At 48.4% G+C, this 24154-nt stretch overlaps 9 protein-coding genes across 19 annotated transcripts; 6 read left to right on the forward strand and 3 right to left on the reverse strand.

Moving 5' to 3' along the window:
* Positions 1-28: 28 nt before the first annotated feature.
* Positions 29-3375, reverse strand: FVEG_00575 (hypothetical protein; the record flags this gene model as incomplete). Of its 2 annotated transcripts, XM_018887132.1 has the most annotated exons (7): positions 2267-3375; positions 1746-2218; positions 1488-1611; positions 1259-1437; positions 1173-1209; positions 1054-1121; positions 29-998 (listed from the first exon to the last, which is right to left on the reverse strand). In XM_018887132.1, the coding sequence occupies exons 2-7, from the start codon at positions 1842-1844 to the stop codon at positions 78-80; spliced, it is 1428 nt and encodes a 475-aa protein (XP_018742835.1). In that variant the 5' UTR covers positions 1845-2218; positions 2267-3375. The 2 variants fall into 2 exon arrangements, with proteins under 2 accessions (XP_018742835.1, XP_018742836.1); XM_018887133.1 differs by having other exon boundaries at positions 78-998; positions 1746-3375.
* Positions 3376-3444: 69 nt separating this feature from the next.
* On the forward strand, positions 3445-6719 carry FVEG_00574 (hypothetical protein). 2 transcript variants are annotated; one of them, XM_018887131.1, is made up of 2 exons: positions 3445-5820; positions 5872-6719. In XM_018887131.1, the coding sequence occupies exons 1-2, from the start codon at positions 3595-3597 to the stop codon at positions 6043-6045; spliced, it is 2400 nt and encodes a 799-aa protein (XP_018742834.1). In that variant the 5' UTR covers positions 3445-3594; the 3' UTR covers positions 6046-6719. The 2 variants fall into 2 exon arrangements, with proteins under 2 accessions (XP_018742834.1, XP_018742833.1); XM_018887130.1 differs by having other exon boundaries at positions 3445-6719.
* Positions 6720-6863: 144 nt separating this feature from the next.
* FVEG_00572 (hypothetical protein) lies at positions 6864-10402 on the forward strand. Its single transcript, XM_018887129.1, has 3 exons — positions 6864-7504; positions 7558-9228; positions 9279-10402. The coding sequence occupies exons 1-3, from the start codon at positions 6992-6994 to the stop codon at positions 9366-9368; spliced, it is 2274 nt and encodes a 757-aa protein (XP_018742832.1). The 5' UTR covers positions 6864-6991; the 3' UTR covers positions 9369-10402.
* On the reverse strand, positions 9228-11500 carry FVEG_00571 (hypothetical protein). Of its 3 annotated transcripts, XM_018887127.1 has the most exons (6): positions 11470-11500; positions 11228-11306; positions 10957-11172; positions 10776-10894; positions 10692-10726; positions 9228-10645 (listed from the first exon to the last, which is right to left on the reverse strand). In XM_018887127.1, the coding sequence occupies exons 3-6, from the start codon at positions 11034-11036 to the stop codon at positions 9443-9445; spliced, it is 1437 nt and encodes a 478-aa protein (XP_018742830.1). In that variant the 5' UTR covers positions 11037-11172; positions 11228-11306; positions 11470-11500; the 3' UTR covers positions 9228-9442. The 3 variants fall into 3 exon arrangements, with proteins under 3 accessions (XP_018742830.1, XP_018742829.1, XP_018742831.1); XM_018887126.1 differs by lacking the exon at positions 11470-11500 and having other exon boundaries at positions 11228-11431; XM_018887128.1 differs by lacking the exons at positions 10957-11172; positions 11228-11306; positions 11470-11500 and having other exon boundaries at positions 10776-10931.
* A 1294-nt stretch (positions 11501-12794) lies between these two features.
* On the forward strand, positions 12795-17136 carry FVEG_00570 (hypothetical protein). 5 transcript variants are annotated; one of them, XM_018887124.1, is made up of 4 exons: positions 12836-12947; positions 13049-13991; positions 14055-14166; positions 14215-17106. In XM_018887124.1, exons 2-4 carry the CDS (start codon positions 13600-13602, stop codon positions 16594-16596), a joined length of 2886 nt encoding a protein of 961 aa, XP_018742827.1. In that variant the 5' UTR covers positions 12836-12947; positions 13049-13599; the 3' UTR covers positions 16597-17106. The 5 variants fall into 5 exon arrangements, with proteins under 5 accessions (XP_018742824.1, XP_018742825.1, XP_018742827.1 ...); XM_018887121.1 differs by having other exon boundaries at positions 12795-12947; positions 13037-14166; positions 14215-17136; XM_018887122.1 differs by having other exon boundaries at positions 12795-12947; positions 13049-14166; positions 14215-17136.
* A 202-nt stretch (positions 17137-17338) lies between these two features.
* Positions 17339-18476, forward strand: FVEG_00569 (hypothetical protein). The gene has a single exon (XM_018887120.1). The coding sequence runs from the start codon at positions 17448-17450 to the stop codon at positions 18261-18263; it is 816 nt and encodes a 271-aa protein (XP_018742823.1). The 5' UTR covers positions 17339-17447; the 3' UTR covers positions 18264-18476.
* FVEG_00568 (enoyl reductase) lies at positions 18275-20296 on the reverse strand (the record flags this gene model as incomplete). 3 transcript variants are annotated; one of them, XM_018887119.1, is made up of 4 exons in its annotated part: positions 20145-20296; positions 19533-19801; positions 19246-19470; positions 18275-19190 (listed from the first exon to the last, which is right to left on the reverse strand). In XM_018887119.1, the coding sequence occupies exons 2-4, from the start codon at positions 19567-19569 to the stop codon at positions 18526-18528; spliced, it is 927 nt and encodes a 308-aa protein (XP_018742822.1). In that variant the 5' UTR covers positions 19570-19801; positions 20145-20296. The 3 variants fall into 3 exon arrangements, with proteins under 3 accessions (XP_018742822.1, XP_018742821.1, XP_018742820.1); XM_018887118.1 differs by having other exon boundaries at positions 19533-20296; XM_018887117.1 differs by having other exon boundaries at positions 18526-19190; positions 19246-19463; positions 19705-20296.
* Positions 20297-21324: 1028 nt separating this feature from the next.
* FVEG_14689 (hypothetical protein) lies at positions 21325-22632 on the forward strand (the record flags this gene model as incomplete). Its single annotated transcript, XM_018903651.1, has 1 exon — positions 21325-22632. One exon carries the CDS (start codon positions 21325-21327, stop codon positions 22630-22632), a length of 1308 nt encoding a protein of 435 aa, XP_018742819.1.
* FVEG_14688 (hypothetical protein) lies at positions 22633-23736 on the forward strand (the record flags this gene model as incomplete). Its single annotated transcript, XM_018903650.1, has 1 exon — positions 22633-23736. One exon carries the CDS (start codon positions 22633-22635, stop codon positions 23734-23736), a length of 1104 nt encoding a protein of 367 aa, XP_018742818.1.
* Between the last annotated feature and the right edge of the window lie 418 nt (positions 23737-24154).

Below are 24154 nucleotides of genomic sequence, written 5' to 3' on the forward strand. Positions count from 1 at the left end.
TACGAAACTGCAATCCTGTCGAGATTTGTTTGACGGAGAAGGACTATTTCATTATGTATTTCCGAGTTCATTAATCATTAGGCAGCCTCTATATTCTCTCTTGCTGATCCCTTCTCCGCGTCCCATCCACTGTCGTGCACATGCCTAATCGTCCGCGTCCGGACCTGGATACCAATCATACCCGTCAATTGGGAGATCATAGAAAATCTCTGACCTCCTTGGATTTCTGTTCTGACGTTTCCATAGGTTTTGTCTCCCAGATGTAAGTTCGACTCGACTAGTTTCTTCGGCCGTCCCCTTGACAAGATCCCTAACACTCCCCTCTGACATAATCTCGGCCTCGGGATCTTCGTATCGGTTGATGGTGTCTCCGGCATGATGGTCTCTTCTATTATCTGTGGCAGGCGGCTGACCTCCTCGACATCCCTCGGAGGCACTGAGTCTGTGAAGCACTGCCACGTAGGCAGACATGCCCACATAATCAAGACCGAAATTTCAACGTCCATCCAAACGATTCGTTCGTGATATTTCCAAACTGGCTGCATTGTCTTGAAGAAATCGATTAAAAGGTACAGTCGAAAGCAAGACACAGCCAGACCGAATGCTCCCAACATAACTGCGGTGGCGTTTTGCAACCAAGATGTTGTGTTACTTGCAGCTCGGCTGAAGATCAGGTGAGAAAGCATAGCAAGGAGCACCAGGTTTAGGAACATGTCGATCGAAGAAGCCGTGTATGCAAGTGAGTCCTGAGCCAAGCAGGCTCCTGTGACCTCATCTCTTCCATTTGGTTCCCAACCTTCCCAGGCGAAAGCAATTGGTGAGCATCGAAATACTCTCAATAGGGCCAGAGCAATCGAAGAGAGGATGGTGAGTACAAGGGTCGCGGCTGTGGCCGCTATGCCTCTGCCAGAAAATGATGAGCGTAGGCATACGAGAAGGATCGCGACTCTAAGTAGACACGAGCAGGCAAGCTCAAAGATGTCGGCCATGAAAACAAGCTAGGTAGTTCTACATTAACATCCTGCGACTCAAAACTGCACTTTGTAAACCAACCTTTAATCCGTCTGTAATGTGTTCCGGAACCGCATTCCATAAGATTGTATCGCCTGTCACAGAGTGGGCTAAGGAGGCTGGTAAGCACAAGCACACACTCATGCAGAGATGTGACTCACCAAAGTGTACCAGAGTTGCAAAGACAGTGTATAATAACTAAAAGCTGGTTAGGTATGATGATCTATGGTAACGGGTACCAACTTACTCCACAAACTACCATTACATAGTCATCCAGAGAAAGACTCTCATACGTAATCCAACTCAAATACAGCCTAAGCCAAGGAAAGATCCATGCTGGTATCTCTACAACTAATAGAACATAGTGGTTATTCCGGTTGTCTTTTTGCTTGCTGTCACACGCATTGGCATAGATCTTTGCGATATCTAGAGCTTGTTAGTTCTATTCCATTTCTATGCCAGAACGTTTGGCGCACCGAATCTTTCGAAATCACGGCACTTGTCTGCGAAGCAGTTATCTAGCTCCCGCTTAACATCTTCGTTGTTGCATATATCAACGGCTTCCAAATCCGAGTTGTTGTACTTTTCGAGACATGAGATCTTCAAGTCATTGTTAGTACAAACACAAACCGCCGCATACAAACCTCAGGCTTGTTAGACCAAGCCAAAAGCTCGGGGAATCCCTTAGTATAGCAAGGTCTTCCTGTGGTATATGACTGACTAACGAGACTTACAGTACAACGAGGCAGATTCTTGAAGAGTTCAGGTCTGTCAGCGCCAAACACTCCAGCAGCGAGTGCTACAGAGCAGATCGCCCAAGATGTGAGCTTCATACCCGTCCAGTAGCATTAGGGTTGGTGATGCTGAAGCAGTGAACAAAAACAGGGGAATGACAGGATGCTCAAATATTGCAAGACATGGGTTACCCTAACTATCATATAGTACTCCGTATATATACCCCCAGATCTACTTAGACAAGGGGCTTCATCCAAGTTGGACGGGCATGAGGACCGCATGCAGCTGTAACAAGACTAGTTACTGGCCCTGTACGCTCTTGCATCCAGGTTTTGATATGAAGCCCCTGTGCATCCAACATGGGTAAGGCACATCTAGCATTGAGGATAGTCCCAAAATAGCGGATATGGTCTTACATGGGGCGCGGGAGGATTAGCTGCAATGCTATTTACATCGGTTCCTCTCTCTGTGACTTTATCGAGATTTAGTTCGGATATTCCGGTCTGATTGTTGAGCTCACCTCCTCGATCCCGTAAGCAAGTGAAACTTGTGGTGTATGCATTGACACCTCTTTACCCCGTGTCCTGTTGGACTAATGCACGACATAGCAAACAAGCGGCTTCAACAAGCCTCGCTACATCGCATAACTCCTAAATCAACGGTTTTAAAGCCTCTTTAAAGATCGTGCAGCGCCGTTTGGCGGCGTCTGGCGAAGCAAATTGGAGCAAAAACTGGGGTAGCGTTGTACCGCAATTGCTGTGTGCTTCAGATGAAACGACAGCTCCGGAATAGTGCACTACAGACCGTGTGATCCCTGGCCAAAGATTCAATAGGTGAGTATCCCAAACATTGCAGTGTTGCAAATATGGTTTCGTGATGACTCTTCTGAAAGAGCTTCAGTTTGGGTGTGACAACTTAACCTTTTGCCAATAGTTACGCCAATAGTATGCCCTTTCAAGTGAAAGGCGTTCAGAACGAACCTGGCCTTCGGTTGACCGCCATGCGAGTCAGTCTTCAGTTTCAGGTTGGAGGGCCATTTCGCCCCGTGTTAGTTAGTTTTTTGTCCCCTCATCGGCCACGCCGTTGATAATGGACCTTGAAACCCATGCCCACATGGCGATGATCGATAGAAAGGTGGTTAGTTAGGTAGTTGGCATTGGCATTTCATTGAAGAGGTCCCTGCAGCTGTACTCCGCTGATTAATGATCGAGTCTTGAGTGCTCATGTAGACGTTCCAGTGTCAACTGTGAGTGGTCGTTATATCGAATTTCTATTCCGATGTTTGAATGATCTAGTTGTTGTCGCGCCATTTCCCTCTGATGTTCTTTGACAATCTGCTCATTCTTATGACAAGAAAATAGCTTTCGACATCAAAGACGACTGGCAATATGTTGACTAGGCAGCTGGCGTCGTCTCAAATTACGAATCCAACTGTTAGATTCATTTGGACGTAGAGGTGACCCTTCGGAACTCCGAGGAGCCTGAACGAGATAGGCAATATATACAAATTGAGGGAATCAAATACTGAGGCGAGTAATAGTCTATTGCATCAATTCACATGGGAATTGTATCAATTAGCTGTCCAACATGTCTCTCAGTTTCCTGACTGGTCATGGTAGTATCAGATAGACGGTCACCTGACCTCACCAACGACACCTCGAAGACCCATGCTTTCGTATCTCCGCTCGGCACAAGCAAAAACTCTTCTACCAATATTATCTGATCTGATTGATAAAGGTGTTTTTTCTCACTTGTTGGTGGAGCGATTCCTTCTCCTCCTCCTTCGTAACTCCGAACCGCATCCGCATCGGCATTCGCACAACGCTGGATAAGCTCCGGTCATCGATTATGGCTTCCTCAGACCGAAGTGAGACCCCGGACTCGGACGGTGACCGAAAGCCTGGGTCCCGAGATGACTCGGGCCAGCCGCCCGCCCGCAAACGGCAGCGTGTCCGCCTCAGTTGTCTGGAGTGCCGACGCCGAAAGCTGTCGTGTGACCGAGGCTTCCCGTGTGAGCGTTGCATCAAGAGCGGCACTCCCGACCGTTGCAGCTATGAATCTCGTAACGGCGAGGTCGTGAATGCTTCCTCGGGAGTTCCGCCGCCGTTCGCCCAGCTAGACTCTCGCCGCTTCGTTGATCCCGCAACGGGCTTGTCCCCGCGAGATCCCGAATTCGTACGCCAAGATCACGATCGAATTCGCCGATTGGAGCTCGAGCTAGTTCAGCTTAAGAATCAAATCTCTCGGTCTGGTGTGTCTTTCGATGGGAGCACCCTGGCTGGCACGACGACCTCTCCCCAGACGAAAGATGATACCAACGGGAATGCGAATGTCGAGGATCCTTCCGTCCGCGAGGTCCACGAGTCCATCGAAGCCACTAACATGTCGGGCGAGAAAGGAGAGCTTCGTTTCTTTCGTGGCAGGGGCTTTCGCACGCGATACTTTGGCCCACACAATGCCAGTATGGCCTTTGTTGAGCTTACAGGCCTGTGCCCTTTCATGAAAGAGACGGCCGATGAGTGGCTTCGCCCAGTCATTCTCCATGACCGTAAAGACCGAAAGAGACGACGCGAGGACCGTGAAAAGATATTTGAGGACTCGGATCCAGAACTCGAGACTTTGCTGCCAACTAAGGAGGAGTCTGATGCACTTATCGATGTTTATCTCGACCAGTTTGAACAAGTGCACCGCATTGTTCACATTCCTACGTTCAAGAAGGAATACGACGAGTATTGGGCACCTGGGTCTACCAAACGTTATGCCGCTTTCACGGCCCTTATCCTTGCAATGATGGCTGTTGCAAGCTGCGTTCATACTCACGAAAGCCTCAAGTTCATCGGCATGATGTCCAATGCTCGTCATTGGGCAGAACGATGGATCAAGGCTTGTGATGCGTGGTCATCGAAACAAAGCCAGAAGCATCGACGCCTGATTCACTATCAAGTAGCATGTCTTTTGTACCTTGGGAAGCGAGTCAACACTATCAAGAAGAAGCGTTTCTGGACAGGCTCCGGTGCACTCATCCAGGACGGAATCGCTGTCGGCTTACATCGTGAGCCAAGCCACATGGCAGCAAAGATCACCGTTTTTCACCAGGAGATGCGCCGACGAATTTGGGCAACAGTTCAAGAATTCGACATGCAGGCCTCCTTTGACCATTGCCTGCCAACTCTGGTTAGCCAGCTTCACTACGACACCAACGCCCCTCGCAATTTAGACGATGATGATTTTGACGAAAGCACCACCGTACTCCCACCATCAAAACCTGTCAAAGAGTATACATTCTCTTCCTTCCAGCATCTAGCTCGTCAGAGCCTGCCTTTACGTCTAGAGCTTAGTCGTCTTCTTACTGGTCCGTCGTCTGAAATAGATTATGACCAAGTAATTCGATACACCAATGATTTGACACAGGAGATTGACGCTCTCCCGTCATGGGATATGAACCTGGAAAATGTGAAGGGAAAGAAGAACCCTTTGATCGCATACACGTTGTTGCATGTTCAGTTACGGCAGTACATCATCCCCTTGCATCAGCCATATCTCAAGCTTCGGAAGCAAAACTCAAAGTACCAGTACTCCGAAATCATATACTATAATGCAGCACGAGACATCGTCTTATTACACGACAAACTGTACGAACAGGGAGTTCGGAGTCTGAACTTTCTCAGAGAAGATGCTCTGACCACAGCCATCAACCTCTGTAGCGTCACAATGTTGCAGCCCAGAGGTTCAACCAACATGATCATGATAAACTCGCACCACACACTCAAGTTGATTGAGAAATGCATTGCAATGAAGGAGGATCGTCTATTACGATGTGGCAACAACGAGCCATGGGGATATTCTATCATGTGTGCGGCGCTGGGGTTGCTTGAAGCCCACCTGGGAACCAAGGAGCCTGAAGTTGCCAAGTCGACTTCAGCAGAACGCTTTGTCAATTTGCACTACCGTCTCCTTGCTAATCAGGAGCCCCCAGTTTCTGGGGAGCACCTTGCAGCTGCCATGAATGGCGTGCCGCCGGGCAACATGGGACCGGGACCCACGCCTAACATACCGCTGCATGACCGGCCAAAGGTAATGAAGCTTGACTTCCATGGCAGGGCGTTTCCTAATATTGGTATCCAGTCGGTGACACCGTTCTCGTTTACGCCGACAATGCCTACGGCTCCGATCGACCCAAGTCAGGCCCCATGGATGATGGGAGGCGATCCCACTCAGCCCTTCAACCTGGATCCGAGTCTGGAGTTGTTGGGTATAAATCTCAACGAGATCTGGGGCGAGTCATGGGAACTGGGCTGAACAGAAAGAAAGCCCATGTTGGCCAATGCGTAATAATAATAGGTGGCGTGGATTCTTGGGCCTCGCAAGCAACGGGTTTTGGGGGGTGTTGGGCTAGCATCTATTTGCTCCTCGGATTGTCTCATCTCTTAAGATACCAGGTCTCCTACTATGTCACGACAACACAAGCGCTCATGAACAGGTCTTGGCGTCAGGTTGTCTGCCATTTTTGTGCCTTCAAGGAAGCTCCTCTCATTATATCTATCTTGTGGGTTTGAATACTGAATTCCTCATGACTGACGAAATTACTTAAAGATTAATGTGCTAATGAAATGCAAAATCGCTTACGTGCCTTTTTATCTTTTTTAGGGAAGAGATACTTGCTGAGCCCTCGCAGATTTCACGGGTTTCAACATTCGATCTACTTCAATATTGATTCATATTACTTTTTAAAGGAAAAAGTATAAGATATATTTATGGACGAGACATGCTCAGGCGACCACTTTTCCAAGTGATGGGAGTGTAAGGTGCTTGTCGATGTTGATTGTGTTATGTTTAGTCTTCTGATGATAGAGGTGGCTGGCTAGCAAGTATTGATTGATCTATGAACATGATGCAAAAGAACCCCTTCGAAGGCAGGCTGATGACGACATATGATACATTCAGTGAAGTTTAAGCGCATACCCATGCAGAAGATAAAATATAAAACCTTTTTGACTGCAAGGCCATAAACCTCAAATGTTAAAATCATGGGTTGTTCTCCAGGGTAAGCACTTCAATAAGTCCAATCTTTTAGTGTCGAACATAAACTTTGGTGACTCAGATACCTAGACTTGGCTGACTATTGTTTGTCTCTTCGGCCTTAATAAACCTCGGGGATAGTGTTCGGCATTTAATGCTCATTTATGTACAAAGACATTACATACATATCCGCTATCGCATAACCCGACATTGAATATCGATCGCGATGCCGCAGAGAAAATCCTCGGATGCTGTATCTTCTGCTGGAAGCACCCCAGCTCCCAAACGCCGTCGAAGGCGGCCCGCTCGGTCTTGTGAGCAATGTCGGCGCCGCAAGATTCGATGCAATCTGGGCCAACCTTGTAACGGCTGTGTTCGGGCTCGGGCACCAATGCAATGTTCTTACCGTGACAGGAGCCCTGTTGCAGTGATTCGGACTTCTGAAATCTGCACCTCGGTGCCGGCTGAACAGACTGAAAGGCAGGGAGCCGATACAGGAATACAGCCAAGTCGAGAAGCAGATCACTGCAACCCAATAAACCAACCACCACAACCTGGAAACAGTGGTAGTACTGCGTCAACTTCACATAGCTATCTTCTAAAAACTATTCCAGCCCCTCAAACATTCCCCCCAACCCAGTCATCAACCTCAATCCCTCCATTTACACCCAGGCTGCGTCATGTACCTGAAAAGACGAAGCTATTTGGCCAAACGCATTGGCTTCACACTGCAGAGAAGGTAGATCCCAAATCTCTCTACTCGAGCTCTCATACTGATCTTCATTGCCCTAGTTTCCTGTTTCGGGTAATTTTCACCCCGTCGAGATTGAACCATCATGGGAGGATGCCAAATCCGACTTCTACGACGCCTTGAAAGAAGCTCGCATCCTACGTTTTGGTCTCAAGAAACAGAACTTTCCAACACTAGATCAGCCCATCCAGGACCTCCGTGAGACCTTACCCTCCAAGGTGGTTTGCAATGAACTCATTGCTTGTTATCTCCGCACATTCGAACCCCTGTATCGCATCGTCCATATCCCCTCCTTCCAGAGAGAGTACGACCGGTTATGGGCAGGCGAGGAAACACAACCTGTTCCAGCTATATCTCTCGTCAGACTGACCTTGATTCTTGCCATTGGGACTACCTTTGCCAAGTTTGACGCGGAGGAAGAGATGAACCAGTTGTGGCGACTTGCGCAGACATGGGTTCAGAATGCCCAGTGGTGGCTCACAGGTCCAAATGAAAAAACCACTTACAATCTTGATGGTCTGCAGATATTCTGTCTGCTAATCATCGCCCGCCAATCGACCTTTAATTGCCGCGGAGCAACGTCATGGCTGTCCTCAGGCTCTCTACTGCGCGCCGCCATCACTATGGGCCTTCACCGTGATCCAAAGCTATTTGCTGGGTTGACGCTCTTTCAAAGGGAGTTTCGAGCTCGACTATGGGTCACTGTGCTGGAGTTGGCTGTCCAGTCATGTCTAGATCTCGGTTTGCCACTGCAGCTTTCAGAACAAGACTTTGATGCTTCCATCCCATCCAACTACGATGACTCGGATTTAGAGTTAGCTTCTCCAGGGGCATCAAAACCGATGGACAAATTTACAGACTCGTACCTGCAAATAATGTTGGCAAAATCTCTGCCTTTGAGAGTTGAAGTCATAGGCCTACTGAACGACTTTCGACAAGAGAAAACATATGAAAAAGCACTAGCTTTGGGATCACAGCTGCGCACCGCGTGCCGAGATGTCGCCGCCTTCTTCCATTCAACGCAACATAATCCGGTGAGCATGCGAAAGGGATCAAGCATCGAGGCGAATGAGTTCCATCGCAAGCTTCTCGACATACATCTTCGCCGGTTCGTTATGTTTCTTCACCGCGACTTCATGCTCCAAGCAAGGACCGATCCACGGTTTTACCTTTCTCGTAAGGTATGTGTTGAGTCTGCCCTGGCCATCGCTTCTGGGAGTAAAGGCGCCGATTTTAGCTTGCCGATGCAGGTATGGGATGACTTCTCTCGCTTGTCTTTCGTTGGACGTGGTCTTTTCAAGTGTGCATTGAGTTTTGATGCCATGCTCATCTTGGCCCTCGAGATCATCACTGAACTTCAAGATGAGTCGGCGCCAACACACGAACCTGATATTCTCGGAGAGATGGCAAAAGCTACCCGTGCTCCCATGATCAACACCCTCGAAGAGATATATGTGCAACTTCGCTGCATGATCGTACGGGGCAACCTCAGCCTCAAGAGACTCCTTTTCTCAAATGCTCACTTGGCACATATTCGAGCATTGGAAGCCGGCCGGCCTGTGAAGCCGGCGGTACATGAGACTGTGACATCGACACTCCGCGATTGTGTGGCAATGCTCAAAGACATTCAAGCAGTTACAACACCCCATGAATCAGTGATAACTTCGGATAGCCTGAGTAGCGACTTTCTCGGTACGGATATTTTCTCAAATGTGAGTGATGCTTCGTATAGGGAGTAATTTTTTCTAACAATATGGGCTAGAGCAATCTTATTGAGTGGGACATATCTGACCTTCTCGGATTCCCAACTGGCAGTAACGAGGGCCAATCTCAGTGGCCAGTTATGTACTAATATCAAAATCGACACATCGCAAACTAAACTCGTGTAAGTTGCCAGGGAACAACACTTATGAGATGAAATTTTCGTTACTCGTCATAATGCCCATCATCATAAGTGCCCTGCATTGCCTGCGTGCTCACCCATTCTTCACTTGCTAAGCCCCTCATAAATCTCATCTCAAGTTCTTGGGGGTCCTTGTGCCAATCACAAGCAAAGTCGCAGTCTGGCGTGCTGGATTCTCCGAAGTATTTGCATATGGCAGCATGTCGACACCTATCAGTGTCTTCGCAGTATTGAGCCAGCGCCTGCAAGCTCTTGAGTCTGGCGATCTGATTTGTCTCAGCTTTGGAATCGGATCGGATCAATCTCGTGACGCGCTCCAGGTCTTCTCGGCTATAGTAAAGAAAGCAATAGCTTGCATTGCCATCTCGACCAGCACGACCAGCTTCTTGGTAGTAACCTTCAAAAGACTTGGGAATACGCCAATGGACAACAAATCGTACATTGTTCTTGTCAATACCCATGCCGAAGGCGGTCGTGGCAACAATGATATCGTACCCAGGCTCGTTATTGATCCACCGGGCGAGTGTTTCTTCTTTGACTTCCTTGGTGAGCTTGGCATGAAAGGGCATGGCGCCAATGCCTTCTGAACGAAGGGAGGCTGCCAGGGTCTCGCATTCATCCCGAGATATAGTGTATATAATCCCAGGAACACTTTCGACTCTTTCATTCACCTGTTCGAGTTCTGCCTTTCTCTCACCATCCTTACGACGGTCGTAAACAGCGTTTATCCACCTTAGAAAATCCTGTAGGCGGTTATCTTCTTCGTCCTTGGTGTACCGAATTTCAAGATGCAAGTTTTGACGCTGAGGGTTCATCAAAAACTCTCTCGTTCTTTCTGGAGTTTGATCGAGTTTCAAAATAGATAGTACGTCTTGGCGAACCTGTGGGTTTGCCGTAGCTGTAAGACACATTATTGGTACATCTGGGAAAGTGTCTCGAAACCAAGAGAGACGTTTGAAATCTTTTCGAAAGTCATGACCCCATTCTGAAACACAATGAGCTTCGTCAATGGCGATACGTGCAAGCTCCTTTTGTTTGTAGACCAGTTGCAGCCGTTCGCGAAACCGTGAGCCAGAACATAACTCTGGCGTGACATACAATAGCCTGGTCCTTGGATGCCCGCTCTCAAGATCGCGCTCAATACGAAGCCGATCATCATAAGGAGTTATGCTACTGTAAAAGTTGGCTTCGATACCGGAGGTTTTCAGGGCTTCAACTTGGTTGATCTGATGATGTTAGATTTCGTAACCATAGTGGGTCAGAGTTTCTTGCCATTAAACTCAATAGAGGGGAAACAACTATGGTAACTAACGTCATGATTAGAGGAAGGAAATTGGATAGAGACCGAAAACTCACTGCCTTGGTCGATGACTGCTGGTAGTTGAAAGCAAAGACTTTTACCAAAAGACGTGGCTGCTTGGACGTAAACATCAAAGCCGTCGAGAGCAGCTTCGATGATTTCACGCTGGTGAGGCCTGGCAAATGTCAACGGGTCAAGCAAAAAGAAAAAGGAGAAGCGGATAATTCGTATGCCTACCTGAAATCTTCCTTGTGAAATTGGCGACGAAGAGTAAAGCCAATGTCTGTGCATGAGCTTGTTCTTTTCAAAGGTGGCATGGCGCCGTTCACGATTCTCGAAGAAAGTGATTGATTGTTATTGTAGTGCTCTACGACTGCGTGCCGAGCGAATCAATTCATGGTAGATGGAAGCAAGGGTGAATCGCTTTCCCGGCGCTTGTTGATAATGATTGACCTTTTTTTTTACTGTTACTGTTTTAGTCTATCTCAATGCAAGCTCTCTAACTTACAGAGCTACGGAGTACAGAGTTACGATCTGCTGGAGCTTGTTTGGTGAGGATCCGTTTCTGCTTTTGGCAGTCAAATCGGCTGTGGTCCACCGGATCAGCACTGTCAACAGCCTTGCAACGTTATTGCTTTTTCGACTAAAGGGAGTGATTGGCGGAGGGTCTAGAGCACCTCATGCCTGAGCACAATGAACATATGTACGGTTGGGCTATCGAGTAGAAAACACAAGAGTTGATATCCGTACCTGGAGCAGCCAGAGGTAGTGAAGGTCACGTGGCTTGGTTTTGTATTGAGGACGTACCATAACGTTAACACATATCCATCGCCCTTCAGGTTACAGTAGCGGGCCGCTGTTGAAATAAACCTCTAGGGGCACCAGACAAACTCAATTGCTACAGTTTCCTGGCAGCACGAACGCTTAGAAGGTGGCATAGCATTGTATAGACGTGGAGAAAAGAGCTTCTGCTTTTCACTGGCTCTTCTCGGGCGCCTTCAGTGAATCTGCATTATTCTGTACCTTGCCGACTTGCATTGTCGCAGTTGGCTCGAGCAGGGGCCTGACATACTAATCCGGGCTTGCCGATCAGGGCCTTAGTAGTGGTTCCTTGTCTTGTTTGAGTTTATGTCAAAGATCAGAGTTACTCCATACTCCGTACTGTCGGTAGGCTTCAGGGAGGAGGGGATGCGACCTAGGGCGTCTCTCTTTTGCAACAATTCTGCTATTCTTGACAAAGAGGGTTCCTGATTCTTGTTATCATGTAGTTATCTATATGGACTAAGTGATGAGGGAAACATGGATCATGAGCTCCAGGGATTAAAATCCGGAGTCCTTACACCGAGTTTGGACTCGCGTATTCAAAACTCGTACTGTGTGGCTGGCTCAGCCTAGACATGCAATAATAAAGAGTCTGGTATTAGCGGCGAAGGCGGGAAGGGTTTCTGGGGATGAGCTTGAGTCTTCAGAATAACAATGAGCTATATATCTATTCATTTTCATAGCCTGATGTTGATTGGAATGAACTAAAGCTCTTCTGGTTTCCAGAATTTGAATTATTGAAGACTAAATTCAATTGCCCGCAAGTCATTTATAAAAGTTGATATATGTAATACGGAGTACCGTTCTTGATATTTTCTTTCTCATAGACTACTAAGTTAGACTGACTATTGGACTTCAGCCTCCAAACCAGCCGCCCCGCACTGTGTTTCGCTTTACGATGGATCCAACTGTCCGTTGGCGCTGAGGCCCCACGGTTGAACCGCCCCGTGAAGTGCTGACCAAAACACTTTCATGGATTGTTACCCCTATCTGATGCGCTATCCCCTATTGAAGTATGAGACATGGAAGGGACTGCCAGGGGCAATCGGGGGAAGTTGGTACTCTCGACAAAATACACAATTGAACTGCAACTTACTCCGTAGACTTTTCTGTTTCTATGTCCTTAATCAACATCGACAAGGTACCTGAGCCTACAGCCTACTACATTCGAGTGGCATGTTAAGAAGGGACAGACAGGCATTCGGTACCTATCTAAGTTACAGTGGGGACCCCATTACATCGGCTGCAGCATGTGCCTGGGCACCACCCTCCATTTATCAAGCTCTCTTTCACTATCAACCTTCAGTTTGTTTGACTCTGTTTTGAGTTTTTGATATCCAGAGCCAGTCCACATTCAAACTGCCAAGGGCTAGGTGAGATTCAACGGGGGTCATCCCGGTTACTAGGTATTTTTTACCACCCTTACCTTGCCTTGCCTTGCCTTGCCTTGCCTTCCATCCTCCTGCCATGGTGTTGCAAAACTTACTTACCAAAGACGGAATCTCAGCCCGACCTCATCACCTCCCGAGTCTGCATCAGCTCATTGCGGCCCTTCCTGTAGCATCCCTCTTCTTCAACCTTTCTCTCCAAGTCCTGTCTTTGGAGTATCTATTTAACAGGTTCTCGCCGATCGCTACCATCGGCAATTCTTATTTGAGTCTCCACGACGTAGTGCCCTCGATTTCAATTCCAACACTTATTATCTCGATACAAACAGGCCCGAAACCTGAACTGCGCGCTGCCATTTTGGCTCCGATCGAATATATAAACATGACCTTTTCGATTTCGTCGTCGATACTGCCTTGATTGGCCTAAACGCTAGAGATACCGATCGCAAGTTCGACTTGCACCGAGACAGACAGGCCTCGGTTTGCGCCTAAGCTTTGATCAAAAGATAAACACAGACACGGCAACAGAAGTCTTCTGAAACGGTTCACCCTTCAAGCATCGCCATATCGTCATAAAATTCCAACAGTTACCCCTCGATCGATTTCTCCACCACCGCGCCTCCCCACGTTTCTTACTTGAGCCGCGCATTCCTCATATTGGCCGTCCGCCATGGAACGGCCAGATCGACTCGCCGGCTTGTCCGTCAGTTCTGCATCGCAGCCTTCAGTCACAAGAAGCTTACCCGAAAACCACGTATCTGGACGACGTCCAGTCCCAAACTCAGCAGCCACATCTAACGGACCGCCACCACCACCTCCTATTCCTACCTTGCGAAGCATTCCCTCCAGTTCCTCTCTTTCTGCCGCGGGCATGTCGGCAGCTCAAGTTATTAGTCTCGCGCGTGAGGCAATGCAAAATGCCATCGAAAGCGAGAGCCAAGCCGCTGAAGCAGGCGCCGTCAGCACAGGGCTTAGAACCGGAGTCACAATTGATCTCAGTCGCAAAGGGATCCAAAAACTACCAGATGAAGTTGTGGATATCGTCAAGGGGGATCTGGAGCGGTCCGTTCCCATGGGATCATCTTTAGGAGCGCGGTCGGATACTGATACCTATACGGTCTCCAGACTAGCATTGTCTCATAACCAACTGACAACATTGCCCGCTCGCTTTTCTGAATGCACATCATTGCGATATCTCAACATCCGGGGCAATCAGATCAAGGAGTTTCCTATGCCTGTATGTCTTCCTCCTTACCGTCGAAATATTTCCTAACAACCTGGCTAGTTGTGCGATTTGAAATCATTGGAGATCCTTGACCTTGGCCGAAACCAACTTCGAAGTCTTCCTACAGATATTGTGAGACTCTCGTCATTGAAAGTTTTGTCTATTCCAAAGAACCAAATCCGGGAGTTACCGCTATGTATTGCCGATATGGGGTCTTTGCAAGTGATCAAGTTTGAGGGCAATCCTATCAACTTTCCGCCGCGTGATGCAATACAAGTGCAAGCCGCAAGCCCCCCACATGAAGGCATTCAGAAAGACAACGAAGTTACGGAGGTGGCGGTAACGCTACAGATCAAACGCTTTCTGAAGCAGCATGCTGTCAACGGCCGATCCGAATCTGACAATACAGGTGACGAATCTAGTGAGGGCGCTGAAACCCCTCGCTTCCCATTGAAAAGGGTTGCAAGTGGGAGATTCCCTGTCAAAGTCAGTGGTGCTGATTTGCCTGATATTCGTTCACCCAATCTTGGATCAAGGGCACCTCCGATACCATCGCGATCACATTATCGTGGACTTTCCCAACAAAACAGCGCTTTTCGACGACCCGGTGTCATGCCATTGACGATTGGTAATGTCAATGAGCGTGTTCGTAGCAACTCAGAAAGCCTACTGAGGGCGGAGCGGTCAGAGAGCCGCAACAGGCGCATGGGAATCGTGTCCAGAAAACCCTCTGACCTTGGTACACTTGATGAGATGCAAGCGAATAATCGATTTAGCCATTATCGTGGCCTGAGTCATGGATCTGCTATGCAAGGTAACCAAGTAACGACGAAGAGCCCTGCGACTCCAACAGAACCATACTTGGCACGCCCGATCTATGTGAGACGTCTTTCTGTCCTCCCCGAACGGAGGCGAGAATCAAAAGTTTATGATCCAGTCATTGAAGCTGCTAAGGGCATCCTCTACTCGGTCTTTCAGATCCATCCTATGATCCAGATGCTCATGAGCTTGACGAGTGATGGGTCTGCTAAGCGATCTAGCCTTGAGATCGTGTTCTACAACACCAACTCCCACGTTGAGGAATTGGAGCAGGAAATCCAGAAACACGAGAACGCCTTGGTCGACCTCGACGACCGCTCCCAAAGAGAGAACGAAAACGTCCGTCGAGCCTGTCAAACTTTGGTTAGCGCATATGGCCACGTTTGCACACTTTTGGCCGACAACATTGATACTTTCGTAAACAACGGCGATGCTCGATATATTCGAACACTTCTGATGTTACTTTACAATAGTATCATGGAACTACGTGTGACACTATCGTCTGTTAGTGCAGAAGATGGGCGTCGACAAGCAGCCTCCAAGGGGGACCAGATGGGTGAGCGTCCTCTCAGGGTGCATGCACGTGAACCTTCCATTACCCCCACTGTTGGTAGGTCAACCGGAGCTCGCAACCGCAATGGCACTTTGGTACACCATCCGGTCAATTTGCGTGTCGCTACAGATGTACCTGTGCCTACACCCCTTTCTGCGGCTTACCTCAATGGCAATGGTCGAACCGCCACTATTGCATCGGCCACTCCTCGATCTGGAGAATCTTTCTCCTCGATAGGTAGTCGCGGAATTTCTTCCGAGTTCACAGAAGAAGATCGGCAGTTTGAGAAGATATTTCTATCTTTGCAAAGGTCGACTGATCTCGTTATGGGGACACTTCCCAGTTTCCAAGCCCAACTAACAGGCGGCTTGAGGAACGCCATGTATCAGAGGACACCAGAGAGTGTAATTCAGCACTGGAAAGCCTTGATAACCATGTGCGGTCATGTCATTCAACAGACGGAGATCCTCAAGAACAGACTGTCACTGATCAAACTCAAGGAGCCTGGAGTTCGAACACAAGCGAGCTTTTGGAGTCTCTGTAACAACTTCAGTCACTCTTGGGCGGATATGATCTATCAGATCAAGTACGGCCCCAACAGTGTTCCACTGCCTCCTGACACAAGGGCACGATTGCGACCGATTCAGCAGAGTATTAAGGAAACCAGCAACATCATCTCCAAGTCCCCTTGGCACTATCTTTTCAACCATCCCTCAGGTACGCTGAACGGGCAGATGCACTACCCCCCTCGCGGTATGTCACCAACCCAGGTCCCGATTACGCCACAGAGTGCTGCTTTGGGACCCGCTATGCAGGCGACAGTTCCCACGACGCCGCAAAGTGGTTCATTCGCAGCAGCATTCCACGGGAATGTCTTTGACCGCGCCGACGCTCTCATGGCCAACCCTGGCATCTCTATGGGGCGCAATGGGGGATTTGGAAAGGGTCATGTGGGATTCAGCTCACTGTCTTCACTATCTTCTATGTCCTCAGACGAGGGAATACTTCCTTCTCATGGGCCACTGGGACCAGTACCGCTCCGTCTGAACGGAGGCAAAGTTGCCTTTTAGATCACAGTGCCGTGTCCTTCCTTGGATCTCGAGGTCAACACTGGCTGTTCGGTGCAATCGCTGCTGTTATTTGCATAAGGCAAAAGGGGGTCATTTGGTTATATCTAGAACTTATTGAGGCTTTTTGAACTGGCGTATTGAGGGAAAAGTTCGCCGGAACCCATTCCTTTACCGCATAGCCTTGGCGTTTGGGGTTGCCCTTGCATTTATTTGCCCAAAATCAGGTCAGTCGAACTATATTTGCATTTGATCTTTTACTTGGAGAGGGTTCGCAGCTTGTGTATGGGCATAATGTTAAACGTTGTCTTTTTTGGGAGGAGCAAAAGTTGGGAAGAGATGCCCGTCATGATGACCAACAACGGTCTCCAAAGATAAATAGATACCTGTAAATGTTGCCGAGGCACTACATATCAGGGACTGCAAAGGATATGGGTCATAGCAGATAGATGTCACATTGTACACTAGCACATAACGAATCTAATGCATCTGGTATTCGTCTCAGAGACAACGAAACTTGAATACGATCCAACAATAGTCACGACTGCTAACTGTTCAGCGGCTCAAAAATGTAAAACGGACTGTCTGATTCAATTAAATGCTCGCTTAATTATTACAACCGAAGATATCTATTGCAAGTTCGTCTCGTGTTAAAAGTCGTCTATCATGCTGCCACACCTGAAAATTAGATCCCATGATCTTAGCTGTCAGCCACGACGAGACCAAGTGTAACTCAACCCCACCAACATGCAGTGTAAGTATGAGCAACGTGAAACGGCGGAGCTACATCTCTTATTTCATCTTTAAACCAATTATTACAAGTGCATCAGTATTCCACTGGCATCTCTCGCACCATGTCTACAGCACCTTCTTCTTCAGCTACTCATCATCAGTCCAGCACTTCAGCCGCGGCCATAGGCTCTTCATCTTCTTCATCTTCTTCATCATCTCCTCGCCCGCCGACATCACCTCCTCCCACGATCGCATCTCCGTCAGTCGCCCATGCCCATGCTCATGCACAAATCCCCTCCGCAGCGCAGCAGACTTCGCCGCCTCCTCCGCAACTACAGTCCACGCTTCCGTCAGCCGAGACGCAGCGCCACGTAGCGGAAGCACGTCGCGCTGTCGTCGCAACGCTGGAGAACATGATGGACTCTGAGCTGCAATGGCGCGCATCTATGTTGCATTCCAACGCTGCGGCGCTGAGCAAGCAGGCGCAGGATGTGCAGCGTGCGACTGAAGGACTGCGCCGCGAAAATGTTAAGCTTGCGCGGGAGGCAGACGCTGCGGCACGGAGGCTAAAGGAGCTCGGTAACGTGCAGAACTGGGCTGAGGTGCTGGAGCGCGACTTTCTCGTCCTGGAGGAGACTGTCAGACTCGCAAATTCCGATCGTAGCTGTAGCTGCAGCGAGTGTGGAAGTTATGCTGGGAGTGAGAGTGACGGTGGTGATGTGGACGAGGGCCAGCGGGCCATGAGGCTTGACGAAGAAGAGAGGGGCAAGGGTGTTGAAGGGCGCAAAACGCTCGATGTTGAGATGGATATCGATACGGAGAACCATGCGCCTGGTACGTTTTCCGATGCTAGTAGGAGCTTGACAGAGGCAGACTCCAGCGTGGGAAGGGGGGCTAAGGGATCAGATACGGCTTCTATGTCAACGATTTCACGATGAGACCAAAGATCACCGAGCGAGTGATGAGCCACGACCATTCTGAGTATATTATAGGACTAGGGAACTGGCTTCCGCGGTATATGATTCTATGAGAGCCATTCGAACATTACTATAGCATGATAGTCTAATACTGAGTTTTCACCAAATCTACTCCGATCCGAACCGCCTTTTGTCACCTATAGTGTAGCCCCTGATAGCTTCTATATTGATGCGTCTTCTTATCTATGCCTGCCGAAATAGCTGTCTGCAAATATATTCCTTCTCAGATAAGACCAGGGAAGATGGCGTATCTCTTCTTCTTGTACCTGTCGCCGAACTCTTTGCGATAGGCACGCTCCTTACCCTTGGCCCAGCTAATCATCTGTGCAGCACCAATAGAGATAAAGAAAGCGACGGTCCAGTCACGGCTGACAAGGATAACTCCGATCCAGGCAAGCACCTCATACAAATAGTTTGGGCAAGTGACAATACCGAAACCATAGCCAACGGGAATCTTGCGCTCAGTGCCTCCAGTAGAACGCAGACTCGAAAGATATCTGTGAACAAGGGCATTCATGAGCTCGCCAAAGCAATAGAGAGCAATACCAACGGCATCAATGGCAGGAATTTCGGCCTTGGCTGCAAGCGAGTTGGGGTGGTAAATGGAGTATGCACAGAGAACACCAGAGACAGCCCAGTAGAAGAAGCTGTTCTTGAAGATGTTCTTCCAGGGCATTGTGTTGGCAGAGAACTTGTGGACAAAGAGTGTCTCATACTCGCGCTTGAAGAAGTGTAGCATGATCATAGCAAAGGTGATCCATTGGGTTCGAGACATCTCGCCGTCTCCATTGCGGTAGATGTAGGGGCGGGCAGCGACGGCGAGGGCGTGGAAGATGATGGGTCCGAAATACTCGACGACGAAGACGGTTCTCCAAGCGATTTGATATCCTGTGATAAGAGTTAGAACGGGCTCGCTCAAAGTCTTTGACCAGTTTCGACGCACCCATATCCTTTACGAGAACCTCACCAGTGGAAACTACAGCGGGCTCATCGACGAGGCGAGCCTTGCGGTTCTTTAGAGTCTTTTTCGTGGTAGGATCATAGATTCCGATGCGATTGAAGTCTCCGAGCTTGGTTTCCTTGGCAATCAAGACCTTGAGTCCTTCAACAGTGGTATCAGGGTCGACCTCAATCGACTCCGGAAGGTTCTTGATTGGTTGCCTTGGAGCTAGAGAATGTTAACTTGGTCTCAAGAGGAATGAGGCTGAGTGTAGATAGGAAAATACATACAGCGATTGGTGAGCGAGATAGATCGAAGAGAAGCCATCGTGTTTGTATCGTCGACTCAAAGTTGAACCACTTGGCAAAAAAGGAGGGGAACAAGATCCTATCAAAGGATGCAATGGCGTTGAGAACAAACAGGAAATAATTATTGGACGAGATTAGATAGATGGGTACGTACCGTCTCACAGTTGGGGACCTCGGCCTGAGATGATTTTGGGAGGGGCGGGGGGTGGTCATGGAAGCTCCTTCCCGCTGTTGAACCCCCTGGGGCTAAACTTTGTTGAGAAGATGTGTCAGCGCATATCTAGTAACCAAAGAAAAGCCCAAGCATGAGGTGGTTGCCAGCTTGTGACAATTGAGACAGCTGATTGACTAGGTAGATACCTCCTTCAGTAGGTTACCTAGATCACACTCGGGGAGCCAAAATTTTATACCTCGACTCTAAAGTGGTAAAAAGATTCAGGTAAGTTTAGTATGAAATTAGGTGGGTTTTGGATTGGTCGTTTTTGTTTTTGAGGGTAAAGGTCTCAAGTATTCTTGCCTCCCTTACGGAGTAAACCACTTTGACTTCAAGCTGAAAATGCTCATCAAGTTCACATACTATACCTAGGTACTAACCTTGCACAGTTGAGTTTCATAGACCATTAACATCAAACCATTGGATGCTATGAGTAGAATCAGAGAGATAAAGAACACTCAAGGTTATTTATAATTGCGACGACGCTGGTAGGGTTGGCCGAGTGAAATTGCTGATCTTCTGGTTATTCTTGTGTCTATAAAGATATTAAATCTATCATATTGCTAAATAAATCTTCTATCTATAAAGCCAAGTTTGCCCCCACCTACACAGCTCAGTATTATGACTGTAGGCAGTGTTGAGTGTCATGAAGTGACATGAGTAGTATTACCTATTCCTGAAGTGCATCTTTATGGACTTTGCCGGACAAGAGATGGCTTAACATGATGTCAAAATCATCTGATCTTTTGGATAGAACAGCCAGCAGATCTCTCACTTTGCTTTGGCGTTGGCAGTTCTGACAACTGCCATAAGGATCAGTCCCTCACCACCACCTAGGCTGCTAGGTCATCCATGATCTTAAATTCTCCCTTCATCTGGGCTAGACCATGGCCGTCGGTGTGGCTGCCATCATTAGGTGCCTGGAGTAAAAATACATTCACTCTTTGTTTTCTTTTCCTTTTCTTCTTTTTCTTTCCTCCAAGCCAAAATACCTGTCCCAAAACAGCATCTCCCTGTCCCTGCGATTTGTTTGCTAGTAGTTAGTTATCCAGCAGCTGGCGATCAGCTGCCACGCATTCACGTATTAACCTCGTGCATGCCCTCTCGGCGCTTAAGCATTTCGTTATTTCGCCCTTCACTGGGAGCTTTTTTTCTTTCTTTTTCTTCTCGTCTCTAATTCTCACAGTCTTCCCGAAACAGTTTCCTTCTACCGCAAACTACTATCACCAGTTTGTCGATGAAAAGCATCTTGTTCCTTCTATGAAAAGTTACCGATACGCCTTACTGCTTGCTTAAAATCTGGACATTATATCATATCTCATAGGCAAGCGTACTCAGAAGAAAACATAGACAGCTCTAACTGACATATGCGCGTCTTTCAGATCTATAGCTTACGGTTACCTGACAACAAGCGAATGACTCGAAACAAGTCGACAAACTTGCTTGTCATAGCCTATCTTTTGACTTTGTTGTAAAGCTGAATTATCGATCAACACATTCGATTTGTTAAAACACTCATCGCTTTTCAAAGCCTGCACATATGCATCGCCGGGCACTATCATGAATCCCTGTGCGCCAACATTTGTCCCCGTTGAACCTTCAGAAGATGAGTTCTCTTCCGACGAAGATGGATCTTCTACTCCATCTTCCATGGAAGCACGACATCCAGATCAAGATGTGCGCTCGCCTCGAGCACGACCCCGAGGTAGAACAATTCCTTCCATTACTATCGACCCCGAAGGATACGAAGCTATGTTCCCTGCTCTCCAAGCTGTGAACACAGTTGACCCTCTCAGGATTCGGAGTCCGAAAATGAAAAAGAAACAACGAAGCAGGCGCTGTAGGTCCAGAGGCAAAGACGACCGGGCCTTGTCTTCAAACTCGGTTAATGACGAGCGGTTGAGCCTAGGGCATCAGTCCTCACAGTCCTTTGATGATGAGGAAGAGAATAGTAAAGAGCCTCCCCTGGAATATCTGAAACCGACGGTTTACACTCCGAGGAAGTCGCTTGAGTTCCTCAAACCTGACGTTTATACACCTCCGGCCTCATCTCACAACTCTTCCAGCCGTCCTAAAACCCGGGCAAACACGCGGCCGGCTGACGCCAGAGCGAGAACCCGGTCTCCTAAGAGGGCATGGAGACCACCAACCCCCCATCCAGACGGTAGACCGCGAGGCTCCAGATTACGACGTACACCTTCTCCAAACCAGAGAGCTATGTCATTGGCTGGGTATCCAGTTCCTCTAGTTTTCCCGAATCCCACTTACAGCCACTTTCCATCAGACCGGTCCCATCCAATGATACATCCTCCGATCAACTATGCGCCACATATGGGACCATCTCTGGTGCCGCCTACGATGCCATACTCGCCTCTAACATTGCCTCTGGCCCCGGTCCCGTGGTCAGCCCATTCGGCTCAACCAGGAATGATGATGGACTATCCGGTGGACTATGATAGTCGTTATGCACAAATGGATTGGCCTTCATTTGAGGGGGGGAGTGGGATGTATTATGCGCCGCAGCCGCCACAGCATTTCGTTTATTATCAGCCAGAGTCACATGGACGACGACAAATGCAGCCCTATAGTCAATACCGAATGCATTTGCAGCCTCCTCAAAGGTCTGAGTTGTACCCAGCTTCCCAGGGCAGTGATTCACAAAGTGACTCGAGGACTCAGCCTACAGGAAGCCAGCATGAGAAAAAGGCTAGTACCTCTAGTTCCGCCAAGGCAAGCAACTTTAGCTCCGGTGCAGCTACCAATGTGTCTGATACGACGACCCCTTTGAGAACTCAATTCGATATAATCAATGATCAAAGTGGAGGGGCACAGCTGAGGTCAAAGTACAACAAGTATCCTGATATTTAGATGACTTCAGTGCCTGTTGGTAAAGACCGTCAACTCCTCAGTGCTGTTTGCAGTGATGACACCACGCAAGAGGAAGTCAAGAAAGAACTCCGCAAGGTGGCTGACTATAGTAAGATTAAAGGATTCATCCCAACTCGACAGGCACAGAATTCGCACGATTCTCCTCGCGTTGTGAGAGGTGCGAAGATCAACCTTAAGCGAGAGACTACACCTCAAGAGGAGAACAAAGGTCGAGAGACTGATAAACTGGTCGATCCGCTCCAGAATGCACCCAGAGGTCCATCTTCCGCCCGCCAACTTCCTCAGACGTTCAGTTCTACCTTGAAGCAGACTTTCAATTTGAATGGATCTGAGTCGGGTTCATGGTCCCAATCCAAAAGATGGATAAGCTTTGCTACAAGGGAACGGCAGGCCTTTCAGAAGGTGATGGCCAATCTACGTTACATGAGCGCTGGCCAGTCTCCATTTGTTCCTCAGAGCCCAGTAGAGCTGACAGCTTTCAAAGCAAATCTGGCAGAATCAAAGACAAGGAAGCTCGATCAAGAGCTTAAGCAACGTCTAGCAAAGACGAATGCGAGCGTCGCTGAAGGCGTGGGGACTCAATTCAAACCTGTTGTGAAGCTCCTCCGGGGGAAGAATTTTGCCGATTGTCTTTCCCCCGTGTTCGCAGCTAGCAATTGCTTCAGCACATCACGGAATCAGGCGCCTTGTGGTGCTGGATGGCCAACTCTCGCCGAATTCAAGGAAGAGGGAGACGAACGCTCCAGTCGACAGGGCCGGTGCCTGCCTCTCCCAAAGCTGGATCTCGTTTTTCGCACATCATCTTCAGAAATATCTGCGGCTTGCAGCTCTGAGGGGGCAGTCCGTAACGACAGGAGAACTGTTCAAGTTGGATCCCATTATCTTTGTCCTGTGACGCCAGAAGAGCCTTCTATTACCCCACCGATCGAGCTGCAGTCAGACGAAGCCCCTTTCATTCCCGCTACACTTCTCCAATCCATAAATGCTACCGAAGATGACGCGGAATGGACGGAAGGGGACAACGAGAAGTGTGATAGGACAGGAGCTGGGGAGAAGGCCGAGGGAAAAGGAGCAAGAGATTGAAAAGAGGGAAAACTCAAAGTGGAAACCGGCAGAAAACTGAATGGGCTACCTATGGCATGCGCTTAACATCATTTTCCCAATAAATGATTGGATGTGCCAGCGCCGACGATACGCTTGGAGGCGCTTTGGACAGACTTTTGAGATTTTGGGGCCAGTAGTGCTAGGAAGATCTTCACGATCCTTGCTAACAAATTTGAAGGAATTCAGACGTTGGAAGTGCAGCAGATAGATGCTATATCAAAAGAGAATATAAACCAAGTGAACCTGGCCCTGACACTGACACTGACACTGGCAAGACGCTAGTATAAGGTATTCAGTGAACACTTGGCACACTTTTCCAGGTCATGCTGATTTTCATGATGTGAGTTGGTTGGGTGTTATACTATTGGTCACTACCTTCCTACTTAAGGTAGTTTAC

Source organism: Fusarium verticillioides, chromosome 1 (genome assembly GCF_000149555.1).
Source record: "Fusarium verticillioides 7600 chromosome 1, whole genome shotgun sequence".
Classification (NCBI taxonomy): Eukaryota; Fungi; Ascomycota; class Sordariomycetes; order Hypocreales; family Nectriaceae; genus Fusarium; species Fusarium verticillioides.